The sequence below is a fragment of the Atractosteus spatula genome, chromosome 1, assembly GCF_055471065.1.
Source record: "Atractosteus spatula isolate fAtrSpa1 chromosome 1, fAtrSpa1.hap1, whole genome shotgun sequence".
NCBI classification, from domain to species: domain Eukaryota; kingdom Metazoa; phylum Chordata; class Actinopteri; order Semionotiformes; family Lepisosteidae; genus Atractosteus; species Atractosteus spatula.
The window spans coordinates 2997638-3017955 of NC_142706.1; the positions used below are offsets into that span (position 1 = coordinate 2997638).

Genomic DNA, 20318 nt, shown 5'->3' on the forward strand with positions numbered 1-20318 from the left:
CTGAAATGTGGCCACATGTCAAGTAGGGTCACTTCTTTTCACAGGCGAGTGGCATTTCTCTTATGAGACAAAATGGAGGAAACCTGGAGAAGAGTCGGGCAATGCTTGCCAGGTTAGCGTATTGCAGTGCATGATGGGAACAAAGCAGGGTCAACTGTGGGCACACAGGCGTGCATAGAGATGAAAACTTTGACCGTACTGTGAAACCTTTTGCAGGTGCCAGAGGTCTATCCCATCTATCCATCGTAGGCTCCACTGGCAATAAATGAGATAGCATTGCTCAGTATAACATCATGGCCTTTACTGTTGTGCCTAACATTGATTTAATCAGATGCATTAATGAGATTGCCCTACTAATAAGGGTGTCCAAAAAGATATATTTTCTTTAATTCATTCTACCGTGAAGCTAAAATAAAATGGATAAGGTCGATTAACTTGGGAGGACAATTTACAGCCTAATTCTTCCATAAAATCTGAACAATTTAGGTTAAGCCAGGCTGTGTGTTGTGGTCTTTGCTGTGCTGAAAACCAACATATTGCTTTTCTCAATGTACAGGGAAGAATTGAATTTAATGTCATATTTCACATGATAAAATAACTCCAAAAATCCATAATCTACTGCAGAAACCTCACTCTGACTTTTTGTCTCATTGTATTTTCTTCTCACCCACTGACTCCTATCGAGTTTTAACAGTGTTTCACTTGGCTCTAACGTTTCCCCCAAATCCTTCTTGACCTGTGTACTAATAGTTTAGTATCCGGTGCAGGTGAATAAAGTTGCCAGCCGCTTTGTGGCTGCAGTCTGACCAGCCAACCAGAAAAGAGAATATCCCCATTGCAAATAAGATTAGAATAAGACAGGCAGACGAGAAGACGCCTGTGTTTAGAGCATAACCACCTCGGGACGCTCGCAGTGTACAAATCTGCCCAAAGCGCCCCCAGGGCAGAGCATACACGGGAAGCTAGGAACTGACCTCCAAAGGGTGATCTATACTCTGCGAAGGAAATTCAATAGGAGTTTTGTAGCAAATGTCTTTGTGTTCGACATTCTCGTCTGTGCTCGAGCTGGTACCCTCTGCTTAGGGTTTATATGAAGCCTGAAAGGAGAAAGGGAGCTTGTGCCTTTGTCTGACCTGGAGGTCAAACTGATGATAGACTGGGGACTGGTGTGGTGAGATGTGACATGGAATTAACATAACAGCAGGAAACTGATTTCTGTTTGGTCCTTTGGAACCATCCCTCTTTTAATCGTTTTGTATGAATTATTTCCTTTTTTTTCCCACATTGGCTTGTGAAACTTCTTATTATTTTCTATCGATTGTTATCTGTACTTCATGCTATGCAACCTGAACCCTTCTTAGAAGTGGATGCACTGTCATCATATTTTATTTTCTTATTGCAAGATAGATAGGATTTAGACCCACAACCTTATCATGTGATGGCATTCCCTGAATTTCCTTGTGCCTTTCGAAACGGTTAACTTCGGAAGAAGTCTTCAGTGTTCTTACTGACAAGGAAATACCTCTAAAACATGTCCTACCCACCTTTGTATTTTTTCCTTTGAAAGAGATGCTAATCTTATGATTAAATCAAGGGTTTCAACTGCAAGGGTTCCATTAATACATCCCCATACTCTAACCACAAGTCTGGTAAAGGAGTTGTTTGGCGCTTCGAGTCCTGTGAGTCGAACTTTTTTTTTTTTTTTTTTTTAGTTCTCCTTTAGAAAGATTAATGGGAGAAAGTGTGGCTTTGCTATGCAGTGGTTTGTCTTCGTGTGCAGGAGGCTGTGTAGCTTGGGGGTAAAGCACAACTGTTTCCAGCTCAAGGTGATGGCGGATCTCATCCTGTTCCATAAAGGAGGCTTTCTTGGCGTTTGATTTGCAGGTCTTTTTGCTGGAGGTGGGGGGTCGACCTTATTAAGATGCGACACGATAATCCCACAGTTACCTCCCAAGTGTCGTGATAGTGGCTTGCGTTGCTGTCTGTATTTGGATTGGGTCAAACTCAAAACTGTCTTCCATGCACCAGATGGAACTTAAGGGCCTCGATTAAGAAGTGTAATGATTGGTTTATGTGTCATCTCTTCCTTTCTTCCTGAGCCTAAAAAGAAAAAGAGAAACTATCTCACAATCTAACAGCACAGATTAAGATGGTGGGATAATTGGGATGCTATAACTCATAATCTCTGGCCTGGACTGTTTTTATGTATCTGACAGAACAAGTGTACCTATAAAAAACGTTGTATTTAGTATGCAAGTCTGTAGTCTCATCACTGTGAGAGACTTGTGATATGAAGAATCCCTTGTAAGACTAAAATATTTTAGGGAAACATACCTTTTTTGATATTCCATTCATGTTATCATGAAATTATATTGTTGCTGAAATTTCTCCTAATGCTTTTCCTGCATTTGCAGTGATAACAGCGACACACTGATTTTGTAATTAAAATGACCTGCTGTGAGAAGAGGACGAGAGCCCTTGTCATTCTGCTCAGCTGAGTCAGCTTGCAGTGCCATATCCAGAGCTCTGTGATCTCGGGTTCGAACCCGGGCCATGCTGCATGCGAGGAGCAGCTTGGGAATAGTCTAGCTGATCTCTCTCAGATCTCAGGGCCACAGCGACCCCTGGAGGCTCCCAGTACAGCCAGTGAAGAGGCTGGCCCTTCTCCAGTCGGTACTGAACTCCAATGGCCTGTGACATGTGACAAACCGAGCGGCTTGAAGGCGGACGCGCTGGAGGACATTTCCTCCTCCTCCCCCGTGTGCGGTCGCAGGGTTTATAGCTGCGAGCCCAGACGTACAAAAACACACAACCGAAACTTCAGGAGAGAATCGGTAAAAAAAACTGGTGATTCAATTTAAAGGAGAAAAATAACCAAATAAAAGAAGTAAAAGAACAGCGTTATACTGGAAAAGTATTTTACTCAACCGAAACAACAACAACAACTAAAAAGAATCGTTTAATTTGGATTTGTTATAGAATCCATAGCTTGAAATTCATTTCAGATACAATTGTGTAAATACTGTCTATCTGTTAAACCGGAAAGAAATGCTTTCAAATCGGCAAGATTTGCATTCCTAGTTGCAACCAATATAGAGTCATGCACTTTAAAGCTGTTGATAATTCAGCTAAGCCGGGCAGCACAGATGTGCTGTAAAAAATTTAAATCAAGCTGACACCAGGCTGCAAGCTAGATACGTTTTATTGCTTTACCAGTGAGCGTTTAGAGAACCACATACAGTAATTATAAATAATGCTGAATTTTAATTGAAGGAAGTATGCCCACTATTTTCAAAAATAGTAATTACTTCTGTTTATCCCTTCTGTGTGAAACCTGGATATACAGTATGTAAAAACGTGGACTGTTTTTAGTTGAAATCACTCCAGTGTGAAACCAAGCAGTTGGCTGTGATCCACAATTTAGCAGCAGAACAGACTGAAATTAATTAAGGCGGCAATAGAGCAGGAAAGCTTGCATGAAACAAAATAATTGCTTGCAGCATGGAGATTTTGTTTCGAGTTACTTAAAAACATGATTACCCTTATAAAATAACCCAAGGGTTTCTACAGAAATGCTCTCCACGAAGACGCACAGTATGAAAACTAGGGGTCATCTATAGGTTATTGTAATAAGGATAGAAAGTATCCAGTAAACCTGTCTTGGTACTGTATATACATACTGTACACTTCCAGAAACGCCTATGATAATGAAGGAGAAATGCATTTGCTTTGGAAGAAAGCCCCATTGACCTTTCTGTACATCTGTGTAAAACATTTCTGCTTTTAATCCTCAGTGATCATTGGGGCAACAAAGCCATTATTTTTCCACATCGACTGTCCCAGTGCAGTTTTTTTTTAATTTCCGGCAGTCTATAGGAAAGTGACCTGTGAAGCTTGACTTCTTTTGATGGGGTTGGAGCTACTCGAAAGGCAGCCCAGCTTAATCATTGTGCACAACAAGATTTTTTGTTGTTGTTGATTTTCCCTGTTTGGGTGTCTCTTACTGTTCACATAGCTTTCGAATTTGCTTAATTTTCTTCATCTCTGCCACTAGTCCTTTTGGATATAATACATTTGAGCAATAAAAAAATGCCCAGAAATATAAAATGAATTCAATAATAGTTATCATTTAAAATGTATACCATTATACTTTTGTATATGAATGAACATTTCTAACTTATGCTTATGGATTTAACTTAACGTTAAACCCATAAATCCTTTCGTAATCAGAAGGCCCCGAGGTTGTGTGCAACAGCGCACGACTTCAGGGCCTTCTGCTTATGAAAAAGGTTTGATACCTTTAAACTCCATAACGATCACTTGTCTATGACGTTAAGGGATTCATTCAGAGAACTAGTGCTCTTTCAGGTCTTCTTCGTTAAAAGAATAATCTAATAAATAATCCAATCAGCTTTTAAGGAATAGAAAAGTTGTTTTCTAGTCCAAATAATTTGTAGGGCCATCATTTCATACAAAAACGTTGGATTTTCAAACAGTTTAGACAGTTCAGTTTGGAGGCAGGCTTTGAAGCTGTTAATTACAAATGACTCAAACTGTTAAAAAACAATTTCCATGTTGCGTTGCTATAGGACTTCTTTCCCTTTTATTTGCTAATTATAAATCCAACAGAAGGCTGGGACACTGGTGAAATCATACAGTAATTGAGACAATGATAGCAGTTAAGGTTCTTGAAATAGTGATGATCACTATCTTTTCAAAACGAGTATTGCCTTGGTCTTCTGTAACCTTCTGGAAGTGAATCATCTTTAACAGTGTATTGTATTGCCTCAGGTTTCCCTGACTCTACAGTACATTTCATGATCCAAGTAGAATAGGAAATGCTTTGAGTTTAAGTCTCAACAGTTGCCTTTTTAACATGCATTTCAATCGTCTGTTTTGTTGATACTATTTTACTTTCCTTAGAAAAAGTTGTAGTATTTTTACTATTAAACTGATATTGTAAAGACGTGTTTTTAATTAATATTCCTTCCTAGCCAGGAGGAAAAATTAATGTGTTTTTTCTCAGTGGTAATCTGTCTATAGCTCATCTGTAACAAATATGTCTTGAACATTGTTAATCTTTTAATACCTTCTGAAGCAACATGAGCAAGTTTGCTTTCTCTTTTGTAAAACTAACCCTCTGGATATTGGTGTAAGTACTTTTAGAAACAAGTGCATATTTGGTTATACAAAATTTGAAGCGCTTCGTTTCCAAACCAAGAAAATGACCTTTCTCATGAGAACTGTCAAAATTAAGGCTCGAGGGAAATGTTATGCTTTTTGCTTTTCATTGGTACATTGTTTCCTAAGAAACAGCTCTGTTCTATGAAGCAGAAAAATATTGATTTCTCCATTGAAAATGGTTAAGGGAAATTCAGGCAACCAAAGTCACACATCTATTGCCTTTTTAACTTTCTAGAAAAATGTAGAATGGAAATACTTTAGTCGTTGAAAGAGGTCAAGAGAAACTCCCCTTACCCAACAATTACTCATTCAAAAAAGATGCTGAAGGATGACAAGAGTCAAAAATCAGTCATAAAAAATTTTAAACCAAACAGAAAGAGACAACGCCTACTAACTGTTTCCAACTTAGTCTTGCGATCAGTCTAAGCCTCAATGAAAGGCACACAATCCTAAATACCTTAAAGACTCCACGAGAAGCATGGCAAACGCCAGCTGCTCTCTTTCCTCGTGTGCTGGTGCAGTTGTTTGATTTGTGCTGCATGTGCTGCATGTCACACTGCAAAACCTCACAATGGACAGGTGAAGGCTCCGAGCGTGTCGACTGAGGTGATATACTGTATAAACTTGGGCAAAGGTTTTAGCCACAGAGTTCCAGTGTCGCAGGGCTCATGGCACAGGGGCAACAGGGTGTTCTCAATTTAATATTTATTTTATTTTCTGGTATAACACTGAATCGCATACAGGCATTGCTCTGATAAAAGGTCTACACAAAATGCATGTGGAACACTTTTCTGATGGCAGCCGAATAACTAAAGCATGTCCCAGGATTTACTTTTACATACTGTACATGTTAATTCTTTGTGAACCCAGCTGTGCCTTTACTACAGAGACCGAGGGAGACTGAATGAAGTAACTCTCCCAATGAACAGCCTGTGAAAAAGTGAACTGGGTCCACGAGTGTGGAAAAAGTGGTCACAAAAACATTTTGCGTGAAAAAGCTGAATTGTGAGTGTAGAACTTGTTTATATCGAGGATTTACTGTAAATAGTATATACAGTAGAATTCGTTCATCGTGGGGTCCAGGCTAGATACAGGACTGCATTCAGACCCTGAACTAGGATCATAGGCCTTGCCCCTTAACTCTTGTGCTTAACTAGACCTAATTAAAGAGAAAGTAATTTGTCCTTCCATTATACTGTATAGCCTGCTGAAACAGGTGGTAGCCTGACGGGCCTAGTGACCTGGAAACTGGGTTCCTGATGTACAGTACACATGCTGTCAGCCAGCTAAGACAGACACTGCAGGTATGGTTGCACATTGGCCCATGATAACACATGAAAGATTTTATCAAGTCGTGGGAACAGGAACGTTCCTGATTTCGACAAGTCATGGGAAGAGGAATTTCCCTGGATTGTTTTGTTCTTAATGTGCAATAAATGTGATTCAGAAGGCGGCTTCTTTCAGGGCACAGTACGTTTACTTGGGAATTGGAGATTCCCTGACAGTTCTTTGCTGTATCGGTTTTACTGCTGGCACTGCTAGTTACAAGAAGCATGAACAACAGAAAAAGCTGTGTGCAAAGGTTCTCAGGGGAAGAGGAAAAAGAGCTTTTTAACAAGATTATACATTTTCATATGGTAGGGAAAAAGTGAACCATGGAAATATACAGTATAGTCGTTTCAAAAGTGTTTCACAGATTTTGAGTTTGGGTGCTGCATCATCAGGTTTTGAAATCCGTGCAGAAATATGCAGGTGGCTTTTTTAACTTACTTTTTTAGGATGTCATAAAAGTGGATTAACATGGAATATCCCAAAAACACACAGACAGGGAACTGAGGGCATTGCAAGTTAAACTCTTAAACTCTTAAAATCTTTGTTGTGAAGCTAAAGGTTCGTGTAAACTGAGTTCATTAAATGTTCATTAAATGTTGCTGAACAAGAAATGTTATTGGACTGTACTGATCACAAAATGATATGAGTCTTTTAATTATTGATAATAATTCAAATAATAAACAGAACTTTGCTGTGTCAGGATGATATGCAGATAAGAACTCCCAGTCATGAGAATATTCTAGTTTGAGCGCTTATGATTGCTCGTAAAAATCCTATAATTCAGGCCTGCACATCCCACAGGTGATTGTGAACAATGGGCTGATTCCAGTCTGAAACCTTAAGCTGTTTCAGATCCTTCAGTTGTGAAGCTGTGGATCAATAAGTCTTATCTAAAGACTGATGGAGAAACTGATACAGCATCTAAGGACAAAGTCTAAAATAAATCTTACTAATGATGGATGAATATAACCACGCTTGACATACTGTGTGTTAATCTGAATCTTAAACCATGACTGACAAAGATATTGTCTTAATATCTTAATGTCATTATTATTCGTCCCACAAAAACACAGTGTGAATAAGAGAATGAGTCTGATATGATCTTTAACCTAGGATCAATGTTATTTTCTTTCATCTAAAATGTAGTTTCCAGCAGCCGTTACAGTTTTTATTGAATGTGCACAGACACTGGGTACCACAGGTTCCCCTGGACTCTCCTTGTATCAAAAGCTGGTAGAAACAGTAGCCGATGTCCTATGGGTCATTATAGTCATTTCTGCAATAATTTGTGGGGCACCTATCTTTAAGTCCGAGAGAAACTTTTTGATTTAAGAATCATTTTGGCAGTGCATCAGTTTCCTGTATACTGTACAGTAACAAATTCATAGAACCCTGAGCTAATTGAAAGCATCTATTTCAACGTTGTTTGCTTTACCAGTGTTCTGTATCCATTTAGCTTTTCGAAAACAAAATCAATTTTCCCCTAAAAATTCCCAGACTTTTATTTGTCACAGATCTTAATTACAATGCGAACAAAGCAATAAAACAGAAAGGAGCCTCAAAGTTTTGTTACCAGCTCACTTCATTCATGGCAGATATTATAAACGGAAGATTTCTCACCTGTAACCCTTCCGTCATAGACCAAATAATTTCAGAAGGTTGTAAAGGACTGGTTTGGCACATTATACAGCTGGCGAGTGTGGTAATATTGGTGTCAGTTGCTTAGCTGACAGAGGTCAGAGTCGGTTAACTCTATAGCCAGTGCATCTAGCTTTAAGATCTACATCCCACGCTTAAAAATATTCAACAGCAGGCTGGAAACACTAATGAATTACCTCTCCACAAAACATTATTCTTACACAAACATGCCCACGGGTCTGAAACCATGGTCCAATCTCACCACAGTCTGGCTGTTTTTACACTTAAATGATCGTTTGCAGAGATTAAGAAAGCAAGTCCTAATTAAGCAACTGAATGATCCAATTAGGTCGTTTCGGGCTCAGCATGAAAGAAAATCAAAGAATTTGTACATGCGTGGCAAAGAAACTGCATTGTTAACATACATAGTAGTGATTTTTAGTAATGCTGCGGCATATGAAAAGTTGTTTAAGAGCTATGAAATCCCAGCAGCGAAAATTAAAAACATTGTGATACTGATATTTCAGTTATTAGGCTTCTATGGTGATAAAGTTGAGGAGAATTGGCTTGAGTATGCTCTTATTATATTCCATTGAAGAGCTTGCCAGAGCTTGATTTCAGCATTAGATTCTAGTAGCTGTCTCTCCTCTAGTTAACATGACTTTTAATGTTTAATGATTTTTAATAACTTTTCAAAGAGAAGCAGTGTTTTTAATGTGATACTTTTACCATTTGTGATTTTAAGGATTATTAGTTTCTTATTCTCAACAATTTGAGCAGGAAAATATTTTATGAATCTACCATGCTTTAAATGGGAAAACCAATGCAGACTTCAGATGCTACATATGTAAATTCTTAGTCATGTAAATTCTCAGTCATTCACTTGAATGCTCAGGAAAACTGTAGTTTAATTTTGTCACAAATAAAAACCTAGGCTTTCCAATGATTTGTTTGAGATGAACGGGTTTTATTGTATATCCAGACAGGTGAGAATAAGTCTGTGACATCACTGCTGCAGACTGGGGTCTGTGACATCACTGCTGCTGCAGACTGGGGTCTGTGACTATGTTCATTCACTCCATAAGACTGCAAAACCCTCATGCTCTCCAGAAGGGGAGCCCAGTTCAGCATGAAAGGGAGACATTCATAGTTAAATGTTTCTAAATCATAGAGATGTTACAGGATTTAGGAAGCAAGTACTATGTTGATTAACTACAACTTGCTGTAGATCACCACATGTTCTGTTTTCATCTGTATCTCAGCTTTTTAAAAGCTTAAACTTGCTGAATGACAGGATGTGACTGAGTCTGACTAAAGTTATACATTTCAGCTTCCTAGGTTAGGGATGGCTTTGCATCTCTCCTTTTTAATGAAGATATTACTAAAGAATAATATTACTTTAGATAGTATTAAAGAAACCCGTGAACTTATATATTTGCTTTGGCTGTTTCTGCTGCTCTGAACTTCCTTTTGTATAGGAATTGTTTGGATTTTATTGGACTCGGAAAATAAAAACTGTTTTTGAATTTTCCCGTTGTGGGGAATGAAGTTTATTTATGCGCCAGCCCCCCCAGGAAGACAGCAGGGACAAGGGGATACAAATGTCGCATGCACATACACGAACTGTGTTTATACACCTCAAATGAGTTACAGTATATTCATTTGTTAACTGGTACCCTGAAATTCGTCTGCTGACAGCCATTGAATGCACTTTAGCCTTTCAAATAGGGCAAAGTGAGTAAGTAGTCTATTGCCGAGAAGAATTCTACAAAAATGAATAAAACCTCTGCACCGTTATAACTTATAGTATTTACTATTTGCTTTTTTTAAAAGAGATTTACCATCCAGTAAGCGAACAAAATAATGTTATTGGGATATTTATCAATGCAAATTACTTGATTCCATAAAATTAAGTAGAATCCATGAAGTTATAGTATTTAGTCTGCAATTCAAATTATTTTTTGACTATAACCAACAGGAATGTTTGCTGATGTTCTTCTTAACTGACAAAAACAAAGATCGAAATAAAGCTAACCAATTATCCACATTGTCTTCAGATTTTGAGTATATATAGCCTCTTAAGGAATCTGCATTACTGGAATAAGCAAAAAAACGCTGAAACAATGAGCAGGCCCACTTCCCAGGACTTTGTCCGGGTGCTTTGATTTCCTTCAATGGTTCAAAAACATGCTGGTAGGTTAATTGTTTTCTGGTGTGTCTGTGTGTGTCTGTGTGTGTCTGTCTGCCCTGCGATGGAATGGCATCCCATCCAGTTTCAGTTTGGCCTTGTGCCCGTTGCTTGCCAGGATGGGCCACAGCTCCCCTGTGACCCTGTATTGGATAAAGTAGTTAGAAAACAGATGGATGAATGGAAGATGTAAAAGATTAGCAGCTGATATGTGAGAAGCAAAATAAACATGAAGAAATAGTATCCTCTCTTTAAGACCCCCTTTTAATTTGGTTTGAGTCTTTAGTGCTCTTAGCTGAACTTAAAACAACAGGTGTCTGTAATCCTTCTAGGAAGGCAATGAGATGACACATTTAAGGGAATGCTACTTAATTAAAGTCAGTCAAGGTTGTTTTGCAAAACTCTGTGTGGCATCTTTGACAAGAAAATTAGAATGCCCCACATACAGATGCTTCATGTTGCTAAAGGCATCGCTTCAAAACCCCTGCTCAAGTTCAATTCATAATCATCGAGGTGAGTGACCGCGCTGCTGTGGAATGAAAGAAGAATAAAGACGTGACTCGGAAATGATGAGAAAAAGTAGAGCAGCCCCTTTTATTTCTCTCTCAAATAACACCCTGCAAACACTATCCAGCCAGATTCTACAACTTGTCAACACAATGCACGAGTATTTCCTTGTTCTGTTCATATTACTATCTAGAAATAAAACTAGTCATACTGCCATAACAGTACACTTTGTTCCAAATCTGTTTCAAATGCAGACTGAAATATAAGTGCAACACTACTGTACATAAACATCAGTACTGTAACAGACTGCGTTTCTGCTATAATTTGAAAAATAAATAATTATACTCCGTCTCCTAAAAACAAGTTAGGGGCTTTAGTACGAATGGTGTAATAACATGACGACTTTCAGAAATAGGTTTTATTAATTTATATAATAAAGGCTTTTATTGATTGTATGCACACAATGTTTTTTTGTGTGTCCCATATCTCCTATAATAATGTTGTTTCCCTTTCTCATTTCATAGGTTTACATCTTCTCTTAGTCGTTTCAACAAATATCAGTGTGTTGCGCTGCTGGGATGCTTAGTAAGAAAATAATTCAAACAAATCTACGTCAAACAATGAACGCTCCAAGGCTCCAAGGCTCACTCAGGGGAGTTCAGAGAAGGAAGGTCATCTCGAACAGCACAACTGCTCATATTATATCATCTTTCAGCTTAACTCTGTGAGAGGAGTTCATCCACTGTAGGGTTAGGCTTCAGGTGAAAACTTTCTTCCAGTGCATCTGATTTAACCCCTGCTTGGTTATTTCTGAGAGCCTCGTATGAAATCTAATGTAGTGTTAAGAGTTTTTGTAGTGTATTCTGCTGTACGGGGGTGCAGGCTGTGCTGTGCTGTGCTAAACTAAACCTTAATTATTCAATCTTAATTATTGTTAATTAATAATTTTCCTTTGGAGATTAAATGGAAAAAATAAGTCTGCATGACTTATTTTAAGTGGATTACACGTTAAAAGATTGTTTTATTAACTTAATTAGCTTTGAGTGTAGAAAATCAGCTAACGACAGAACAAAATGTTCAATTTAAGCTGTGCAAGGCTTGGTGAGGAAACGGGGAAGTCACAAACTATCAGTGCAGTACTTGTCAAGCTATAGTCGTGTGCAAAATGTACAGTGTTAGAACAAATCTGGATGTATCCTTTATTGAGCTTTGTGCAAAAAAAGAAAAAAGGTTCATTTGCTACAGGAATTAATTTCTGGAAACTTGGCTCACAAGGCACAAATTAAAACTAAAAACAGTTGAACATTTCTTGGACAATTGCTTGGGGTTGTTTGTCTTCCTGGAACATTAAATTCTTCCCAGTTAGTTTTATCCCAGGCGTAATGAGCTCGAATACCATCCTGCTTATCCTAATCCATGATTCCATCTGCTTTGACAGGCGTCCAATGAATTGCACACACTTAATTTGTAGTTTTGCATTTTTTTCATACAACTGTAAATTAAGTACACGTAACACTTTAAAGTACTCACTGATCTCCACATCTTTGAAGTATTTTAAATTATTTTTTAGTTTAAGAAGTGTGATTTAGAAAGCAAAACTATTTGCATTTTTATTTTGTTTCTGCGATTCTCAAGACGATTTATCATTTAGTTTTTAAAAAATCTCAATGAAGGAGGCTGAGCTGTTTTTCTCAGTTGTGGAGTCATCTTTTAGAATATTATGCCAACCACAGAGTTAAAAAGTAATACTTAAGTAGACCTCCATACTAGTAGCTCTGAAGTGCACTTTTTGAGAGAGAAAATTAATATGATTCAACCCGCCTGAGGTGAACACAATTGAGACCTACTGTATATATATATTTCTCTGCCTTTCTTCCATTTACTCAGCTTGTCTTCAGAGTCCATGTCTGCTTTAGGCAATAATAATGAAGCTGCTGAGAAAGTGAGAAAAATTAAAGGCATCACCTGTTGAAAAAATGCCCATAGGTTTGATATATGTAGCTTTATACAATATTTTATTAGTAATTTACCCAACATATGCATTACAAGAAAATTACTTTAAGGATTAAAAATAGATTCTGTGTAATACTGTGGACTTTCTGAAGCCGGTAATATCATTTTTAAGAATGGTGTACATACGTGCGATGTAGTGCATGTGAACTTTATGAGAAAAAATTTAAAATATTATTGGGTAAATGTTTTTTTTTTGTACATAGAAGACAAAAATGCATGTTTTAATGCCTATTTAATCTTTTTGTTTAGTTAAAATTGATATTAAGGAAACCACTTAAAATACTACCATAATACTTATTTTGAAAATAAGTAAATAAAAAAATAAAAAAATAAAATAACATGAATGATAGAACTCCAATTCTAAAAACAGGACGGACAAACATGGCATATTTTAGAAGACGTGCCTGACCACTCTTATGATCAACTCTTTATTTCTCTGTATTTTTTAAAAATCATTTATGAATCACAAAACGTGTATATTTAAATAACTTTATTATTTATATTTATTGTAAATATAAATAAATTAACAATATACAGTTCATTCAACTATGGCCTTTCTCACGTGAACGAACAACCGAAACATTTACGCAAGGTCTCTCTGTACAAGACAGACGGCTCGAATGCAAGGCGGCTTCTGCTGCTTGATGGCTGACCCAATCTTTTGTTTTCTTCGTTTGCAGGCAACATTTTTGTGGTGAGCCTCGCAGTCGCAGACCTGGTGGTGGCAATATACCCATATCCTCTGGTTCTCACGTCCATCTTCCACAATGGGTGGAACCTGGGGTACGTGCACTGCCAGATCAGCGGATTCCTCATGGGGCTCAGCGTCATCGGATCGATATTTAACATAACGGGCATTGCTATCAATCGCTACTGTTACATCTGTCACAGCCTCAAGTACGATAAGCTGTACAGCGACAAAAACTCCCTGTGCTATGTCGTTCTCATCTGGGTGCTCACCGTTGTCGCTATCGTGCCAAACCTGTTTGTGGGGTCGCTGCAATACGACCCGAGGGTCTACTCCTGCACTTTTGTGCAGTCCGTCAGCTCGGCCTACACCATCGCCGTGGTTTTCTTCCACTTCATCCTCCCTATAATGATTGTCACCTACTGCTATCTGAGGATATGGATTCTGGTGATCCAAGTCAGGAGACGAGTGAAACCGGACCTCCGGCCCAAACTCACTCCGCATGACGTTAGGAATTTTGTCACCATGTTTGTGGTGTTTGTGCTCTTTGCTGTGTGCTGGGCTCCGCTGAATTTCATCGGCCTGGCAGTGGCCGTGAACCCAGTCGTGCCCATCATTCCAGAGTGGCTTTTTGTATCCAGTTATTTTATGGCCTACTTCAACAGCTGCCTTAACGCCATCATTTATGGACTGCTGAACCAGAACTTCAGAAGAGAGTATAAAAGGATCATCGTGTCGGTTTGCACAGCAAGGATTTTCTTCCCCGAAAGCTCCAATGACGCAGCTGAAAGAATTAAAAGCAAGCCATCCCCTTTAATTACCAACAACAACCAAGTGAAAGTGGATTCTGTTTAACTATAAAAATCACTGTGAAGAAAATACCAAAAATGCACAACTTTGAGCTCGAGAAATTTCTGTAAACCATTTTAAATAATTTCTTGAATCCAGACAGTTGAAAAGGCATTTATGTATTTTTCTCAAAAGCACTATTATTGTTATTATTATTATTTTGAAGGCAATTTGCAATTCCTATGCCTTGGTGTTTGCATTTAAGAGCTTTTGGAGTTAAATTCAGTACATTTAATAAGAAAGGGTTAAGGGTTATGAATGTGGTATTTATACTTGTGCACTTATCTCCCTAAGACTGACTAGTAAGTAAGGTTAGAAAAACTACTCATCACAGGGGTTTCTTTAAGTACTCTAATGACCCCATATGCTTTGGAAAAAAAATAATTGGATTATATAAGAGAAAAAAGAATATAATTCCAATATACATGTTACAAATTAGAAACCGTCTGGCTCACGTTTAGTACTGTACATCCTTCACTCAGCAATGCAACTGCAGAACAGTGTGTCACTCCCTCAGCCAAACAGATACCTTCTGGAATATAAGCTGTTTCCAGGTCACAGATGAGATCCCTGCTGTGGCAGCTCTAGCTGAAATACTGAGTGCTGGTAGCAACTGAGAAGAATACATTTCCTTCACTGGCTAAGAAAACTGTTATTATATAACAGCTGTGTTCTAGGTTGGCACTGATCATTGATGTTTTATTTTTCCCCATGAGTTTCTCCAGACGTTCTGCTTAACAGCAACAACATATGATGTTTAATTGATCAGGCTCTCCTGTCAGTATTTCAGAAAGTTAGTCTGGACCAACAGGTGTGTCTGTATTCCATAAATGCTGATGTCAAAATCTCACATCAGGAAAGGAGGCAAGCTGATTACCAACACTTAAGCACTGTGCAACATTTCTTAATTTTTACATGTGTTCAGAATTGGCCCACACTTTTTCACCTGGTTTGAGAAGACGTGTCAGCTTCTGAACATACAGTAGCAAACTCCAACACCCTTAACAAGGCTGGCTTTTTGTCATGAACGCCTGCTGTTTATTAAATGTAAGGTGTACATCGTTATTTCCCAATAAGCTATAAATCTCTCTCAGTAACAATTCAAACTGTCACTTACTTCTAAACCTGCCAGAGATTGTCTTAAATACTTGCTATTTTTCAATGATCAAAAATAAGCAGAGCTGGTGTAGAATGTCTCTGCGTGTTATCTTTTGTGCATCCTTCCACAGAATGTAAATGCCTTACTTCTTTGCTTCCTTGTGTCAGATCAATCTTTTTCTCCACTGCAGGAAGTATACCTGTATAAATGTGTCATAATGATATACTGTATAAGGCATATTTATAATAATATCTATAAAAAGCTTAACTCCCAAAAATCTGCTACCTTCAACTCAAACCAGTGTTAATTCAAACATTACTGTGCACAAAACCTTTCTAAAAGCTCTTGAGGTGTGATGGTTCTGATACAAATTGACCCTTAATTAGTTCCTGTGAAATAATAAAGAACTTGTCAAACCATACATATGCAAATGAGCAAATAATTAATTTACTTATTTTTTCACTGCCAAGTGAAGAAATTTAGGTTATAATAAAATCTAATTTTTTTTTGATTTTTCAATTGCCTGATCATATTTGTGTTAAACAAAATTATGTGATCTAGTGGCATTTAATGTCTACATTATAGTAATTATTCCTTGAAAAAAATGAAAGACAAAACATTAAATTCTGGACTTAAGAGCCTTTCAGTTTCATATCAATAACTATTTGAATTTTAGACAAAGTTCAATGACCCTTTTCACATGATCAGAACTTATTGAGTTATTTAAGCCTGGAAGAGGCCTGAGCAGAGCCCCCCTTGTGTTGTGTGTGAGACCAACATTAAAACCAACAGCCTCACAGATGAGCACTGTCTGGATAGCACCGTCAGGAAGCTAAGGGGAGGAATGAAAAGATAGCTGTCTAACATGTGAGGCATTACATAAAATCCAGTTTGTTATTATTTACAGGCAGACTGCAATGGAACAGTTAATGATTGCTTTGACAGTGTGTTGCCATAACATTTCTAAACATTCTTGAAAACCTTCAGTATCTTTAAATTTATAATGTCAGTAATCTGATATCAAAAGTGGAAGGATACATTTTACATTTTATATCCATGTATATGGTTTACATTTTGGTTTGCTGTACTTGCGATGGGCATATACAGTTCAGGAACAGAAACAGTTCAGGCCCTCCATTATCGTCCTCTGCAGGCCTTTGCCCCTGCACTCTGTAGAGAGGAGACCCTTCCTCTTCACACATCCACTCTGTTGGTCTCTTTCTATCAGCACGTCGTTGCAGTTCACTGACTTCTCCGTCCCCTCCCTCCTTGGTTCAGGCCAGAAGACGCAACTTCTCACCGGGCCAACCGATGCACCAGTCCATATGATCCCCACCCCTGTGTGCTGGCGTGTGAAGGAAGGCGGGGGGGGTGTAAACAGTCATGGAGCTCAGCTAGGGAATCCCCCCGGTGTCGCTGCTGGAAGAGGGGTGAGAGAACACTGTGGCCAGTTCCAAATAACCTCGCGTACCCCTCGATCTGGGATTTTTCCAGTCACCCTGACAATTTTCCGCACTTGCTGACTGCCCAAGCAGCAGCCAGGCATGAAGGTCTTGTGTCACTTTCCTAATCGTTTTTTTAACTGACTGACTGAAAATAAATATCCACCAGATACTGTAGCAGGAGTGCATCCTCTCTTTCTGCTGCCAGACACATCAGCGCATACCGTTCCCAGCGCCAAACAGGGATAACTCCTTCAAAAGTTTCCATGTTCATTCTGGATAAAATCTCCACTGTGCAGGGTCTGCTTTTGGTGATTCGCTGTTATTATGATTTGTCAAGTAATGGGGAGATAAGGGACAGGAACACTTATGCGAATTTATTTTCATGTAATATTTAAAATATTCCTTCATATTTAAAGAACATAACTGAAATATTTATACTTAGAACGTTTTATAACGCATATAGTAAACGTATGATATAATTTCTTACTGCCTTACAATTAACAAGCAGTATATTGCTGTGCATGTCTTGTGTTTATTCTTCTTTATTTTTTGACACTTTCAAAATATTGCATTTCAAATTAATATCAGAAAGTATTATGGGATTATATATTTTCTTTTTTTAACAAGGCAACTTTATATCAATAGAACCAAAGATTTAGAAGTAAATTTTTGTGTATATTTTAACAATAATATTGGTTGTCCATACCATACTACAAAAAATAAAGGCATGCTACTTTCGTATTTGTCTCTCAAACTGTATTATACACTGAACTACGTTTTCATCAGAATAAATCTTGATGACAACAAGGTTTAACAATAGTAGAACAAAGAATATGTTTGTTACTACAATTATTTTTATTCATAGATTACTTAGGGATATGCTAATTTAAAGTGGTTTAAAAGAGAGTTGATCACTTTTTTTTGTTCACAAGTATTTTTTTCTTGGAAATGCACTTTTAAAAAGCCTTTTTTAGTTTCAACAGGAAAAGCCTGCGTAAAGCTATGTAATGCTTTCTGTCCTAAACTTTATTTCTAGTTGTATCCCACATATTAGTTTCGCCACTGATTTCGAGACAGTTCTCCGAGTTGACTTGATCAATGCCTTGCAGGATTTCTAAATAAATCCTAAGAAGAATTCCACAGGGACTAGATACAGGTATACAAAATTCAATCGTTGTCACAGACCAAGTAAAAAAATTGCAAAGTTAATATTTCTATTATTAAAACAGCGTTATTGACTGTGGGGTCAAACAATTGCAAATTAAGTGGTTCCATATCTGTGTATTACATGTATCTATAAACTGTACAACAAAACTGATAAATTCACCCTTCTTAATCAATTTCTGTCCACGTTAGCACCTGCAGGACACTTTGAAGAAATATATCCAAATAAAGCATTTATTGAAGAAAAAAAACCTAACTGTAAAACCAAAATGTTTAAATCCACTGTATTTCATTTAAAGCATTTTGATTTTCAAAAGTGATTTCTAAAACTGTGATATCTCAGAAAACCTTTTTTTCAGTGCATTCTTTCAAACTTCTGTAAGTTGTATGCAATATGTGCAACTGAAATAAGCCCTGGTCTGATACCAGAAACATAAACAAATGTAACATTTAAGGTTTCCTAAAAAACTGAGTTTCCTTTCATCTCCTCTACATTGTTACACATGGTGTAGGTCTTCAGTGTACTGTAGGTAAAGAAAGCCAGACACACTGATAGTGTTTTATTTAAATTAGTAATTTGCCGTTTTAGAGGAGCTGCTTCATCTCTTGTATATATAGAATTTAACTACAGTGGTGACAACAGTCCTGACTGTCCTGTTTGTTTCGCTTGTAGTTCATGGGATTCCTGGAATGGAATTTAACCAATGAGCAGGACATAAAATGAACAGAACAGAACTTACTGTTTCTAAATCATAGCCAGTAGCTCAGTTGATTGTAAGAACACACTGTAAGGTTTACAGATGAAAAGATGCCATTTTGTTAATTTCATCTAGTGACCATTGACCCTGATTAATTTGGCTTTGCAAGAGAAATTCACTGGAGTTGACTGATGAACTACAGAGACTCTGCATTAGGCACTGCTCTTAGTTTTGAGTCAGTTCTGCTGGGTTCAGCAACAAGTTATGTTTGTAATAAGCACCTAAGGTACTCATTACAACTTCAAAATGCAGAAAGATAAATTAAACTTTAAAGGCAAAGTACTTAACAGCAAAAACTTAAACAGCAAAGACATGCAAAAAGTTTTAATTCCAACACATTGTGAAATGGTGCACAATGTTATTGCAGTGAAGTTCACAAATGTCTGGTAACTGCACACTTAGCTCAGTTTTAATATCATGCCTATTGTCCTCACTCCTCTCGAGGCATTTCTTACCATTGTATCTGACTCTGGGGGTTTAGTTTTGGAGATCTTAATCTGAAATAATTTCATATTTCAATAAGAGATCTCATTAGTACTAACAGAATCTTTTAAAATATTCCAGTCTCAAGAAGCAAGTTTCTGTTTAACACCAGATTATACCTTTTCTTAAAATTGTCAAAATTATTACAAAATTCTTGTCAAAACCGTCTTGTTACTAATTAAGTGTCATAAGTTTCTAATTCAATATTATTCCTCTCCTTAAATGCATGCTTAAAATCATATTGGATTTCGCACCATTTATATTAAATATCTTGGAAAAGGAATTAAGTGTGAGGTGAGATGAGTAATTTCATACTTTGATGTATTTTTTGCTGATGAAGCAAATGTTTTTTCTTCTCTTGAATGTTTTCTCTGGATCTGTGAATTGGGCAAATTAATGTCAAAGTAATGACATCCATTTAGTTTAATATGCAACTTAATTATTTAATGTGTTCTTAAATAAGCCAGTTTTATTTTATTTATAATTCCTCATACATGTTTTTTTTAATTTTCTTAAAATAAATAAATAATTATCTACTAACCATGCATGACCGCGTCTTTGTTAAATGCAGTACATTGCAAGATGCTCATGAAGTCAGGCACAGTGAGGCTGCTGCAGGAGCTCTTTAGTGCTCACACAACCCTAATGGCCAAGGTCTTAAAAAGACTTGCGTGCCACACTCTATTAGTGCTGCTCCTGTTCTCCCAACACATTACACAACATGTGTGTCTGACAAATGTTTTGCATCTCGGTTTTACAATGCAAGTGAAAATGCCGTTGCAAAGAATCTTACTTTGTGGCACTAGTATAGGGTTATGCTGAGGTGTATAGGAGAAAAATGAGAGGTTTGAGCTGTAAACGGGGCTTCCAATTAACAAAGGTTTCAACACAGAAGTCATAACCGTATGAGTGCATTGCAATTCATTAGATGGATAAAAGATAGGATAATAGGGGAGACTTTGTGCAGTTA

The 20318-nt window shown here is 37.5% G+C and overlaps 1 protein-coding gene across 1 annotated transcript in view; it reads left to right on the top strand.

Moving 5' to 3' along the window:
* The window catches only part of LOC148840401 (melatonin receptor type 1A-A), a 29366-nt gene extending 9481 nt beyond the window's left edge, over positions 1-19885 (top strand). The window contains exon 2 of the mRNA XM_088923024.1: positions 13543-19885. Within this exon, the coding sequence (XP_088779150.1) occupies positions 13543-14405 (863 nt within the window). The 3' untranslated portion in view covers positions 14406-19885. The remainder of the gene's footprint in view (positions 1-13542) is intronic.
* Positions 19886-20318: the final 433 nt, after the last annotated feature.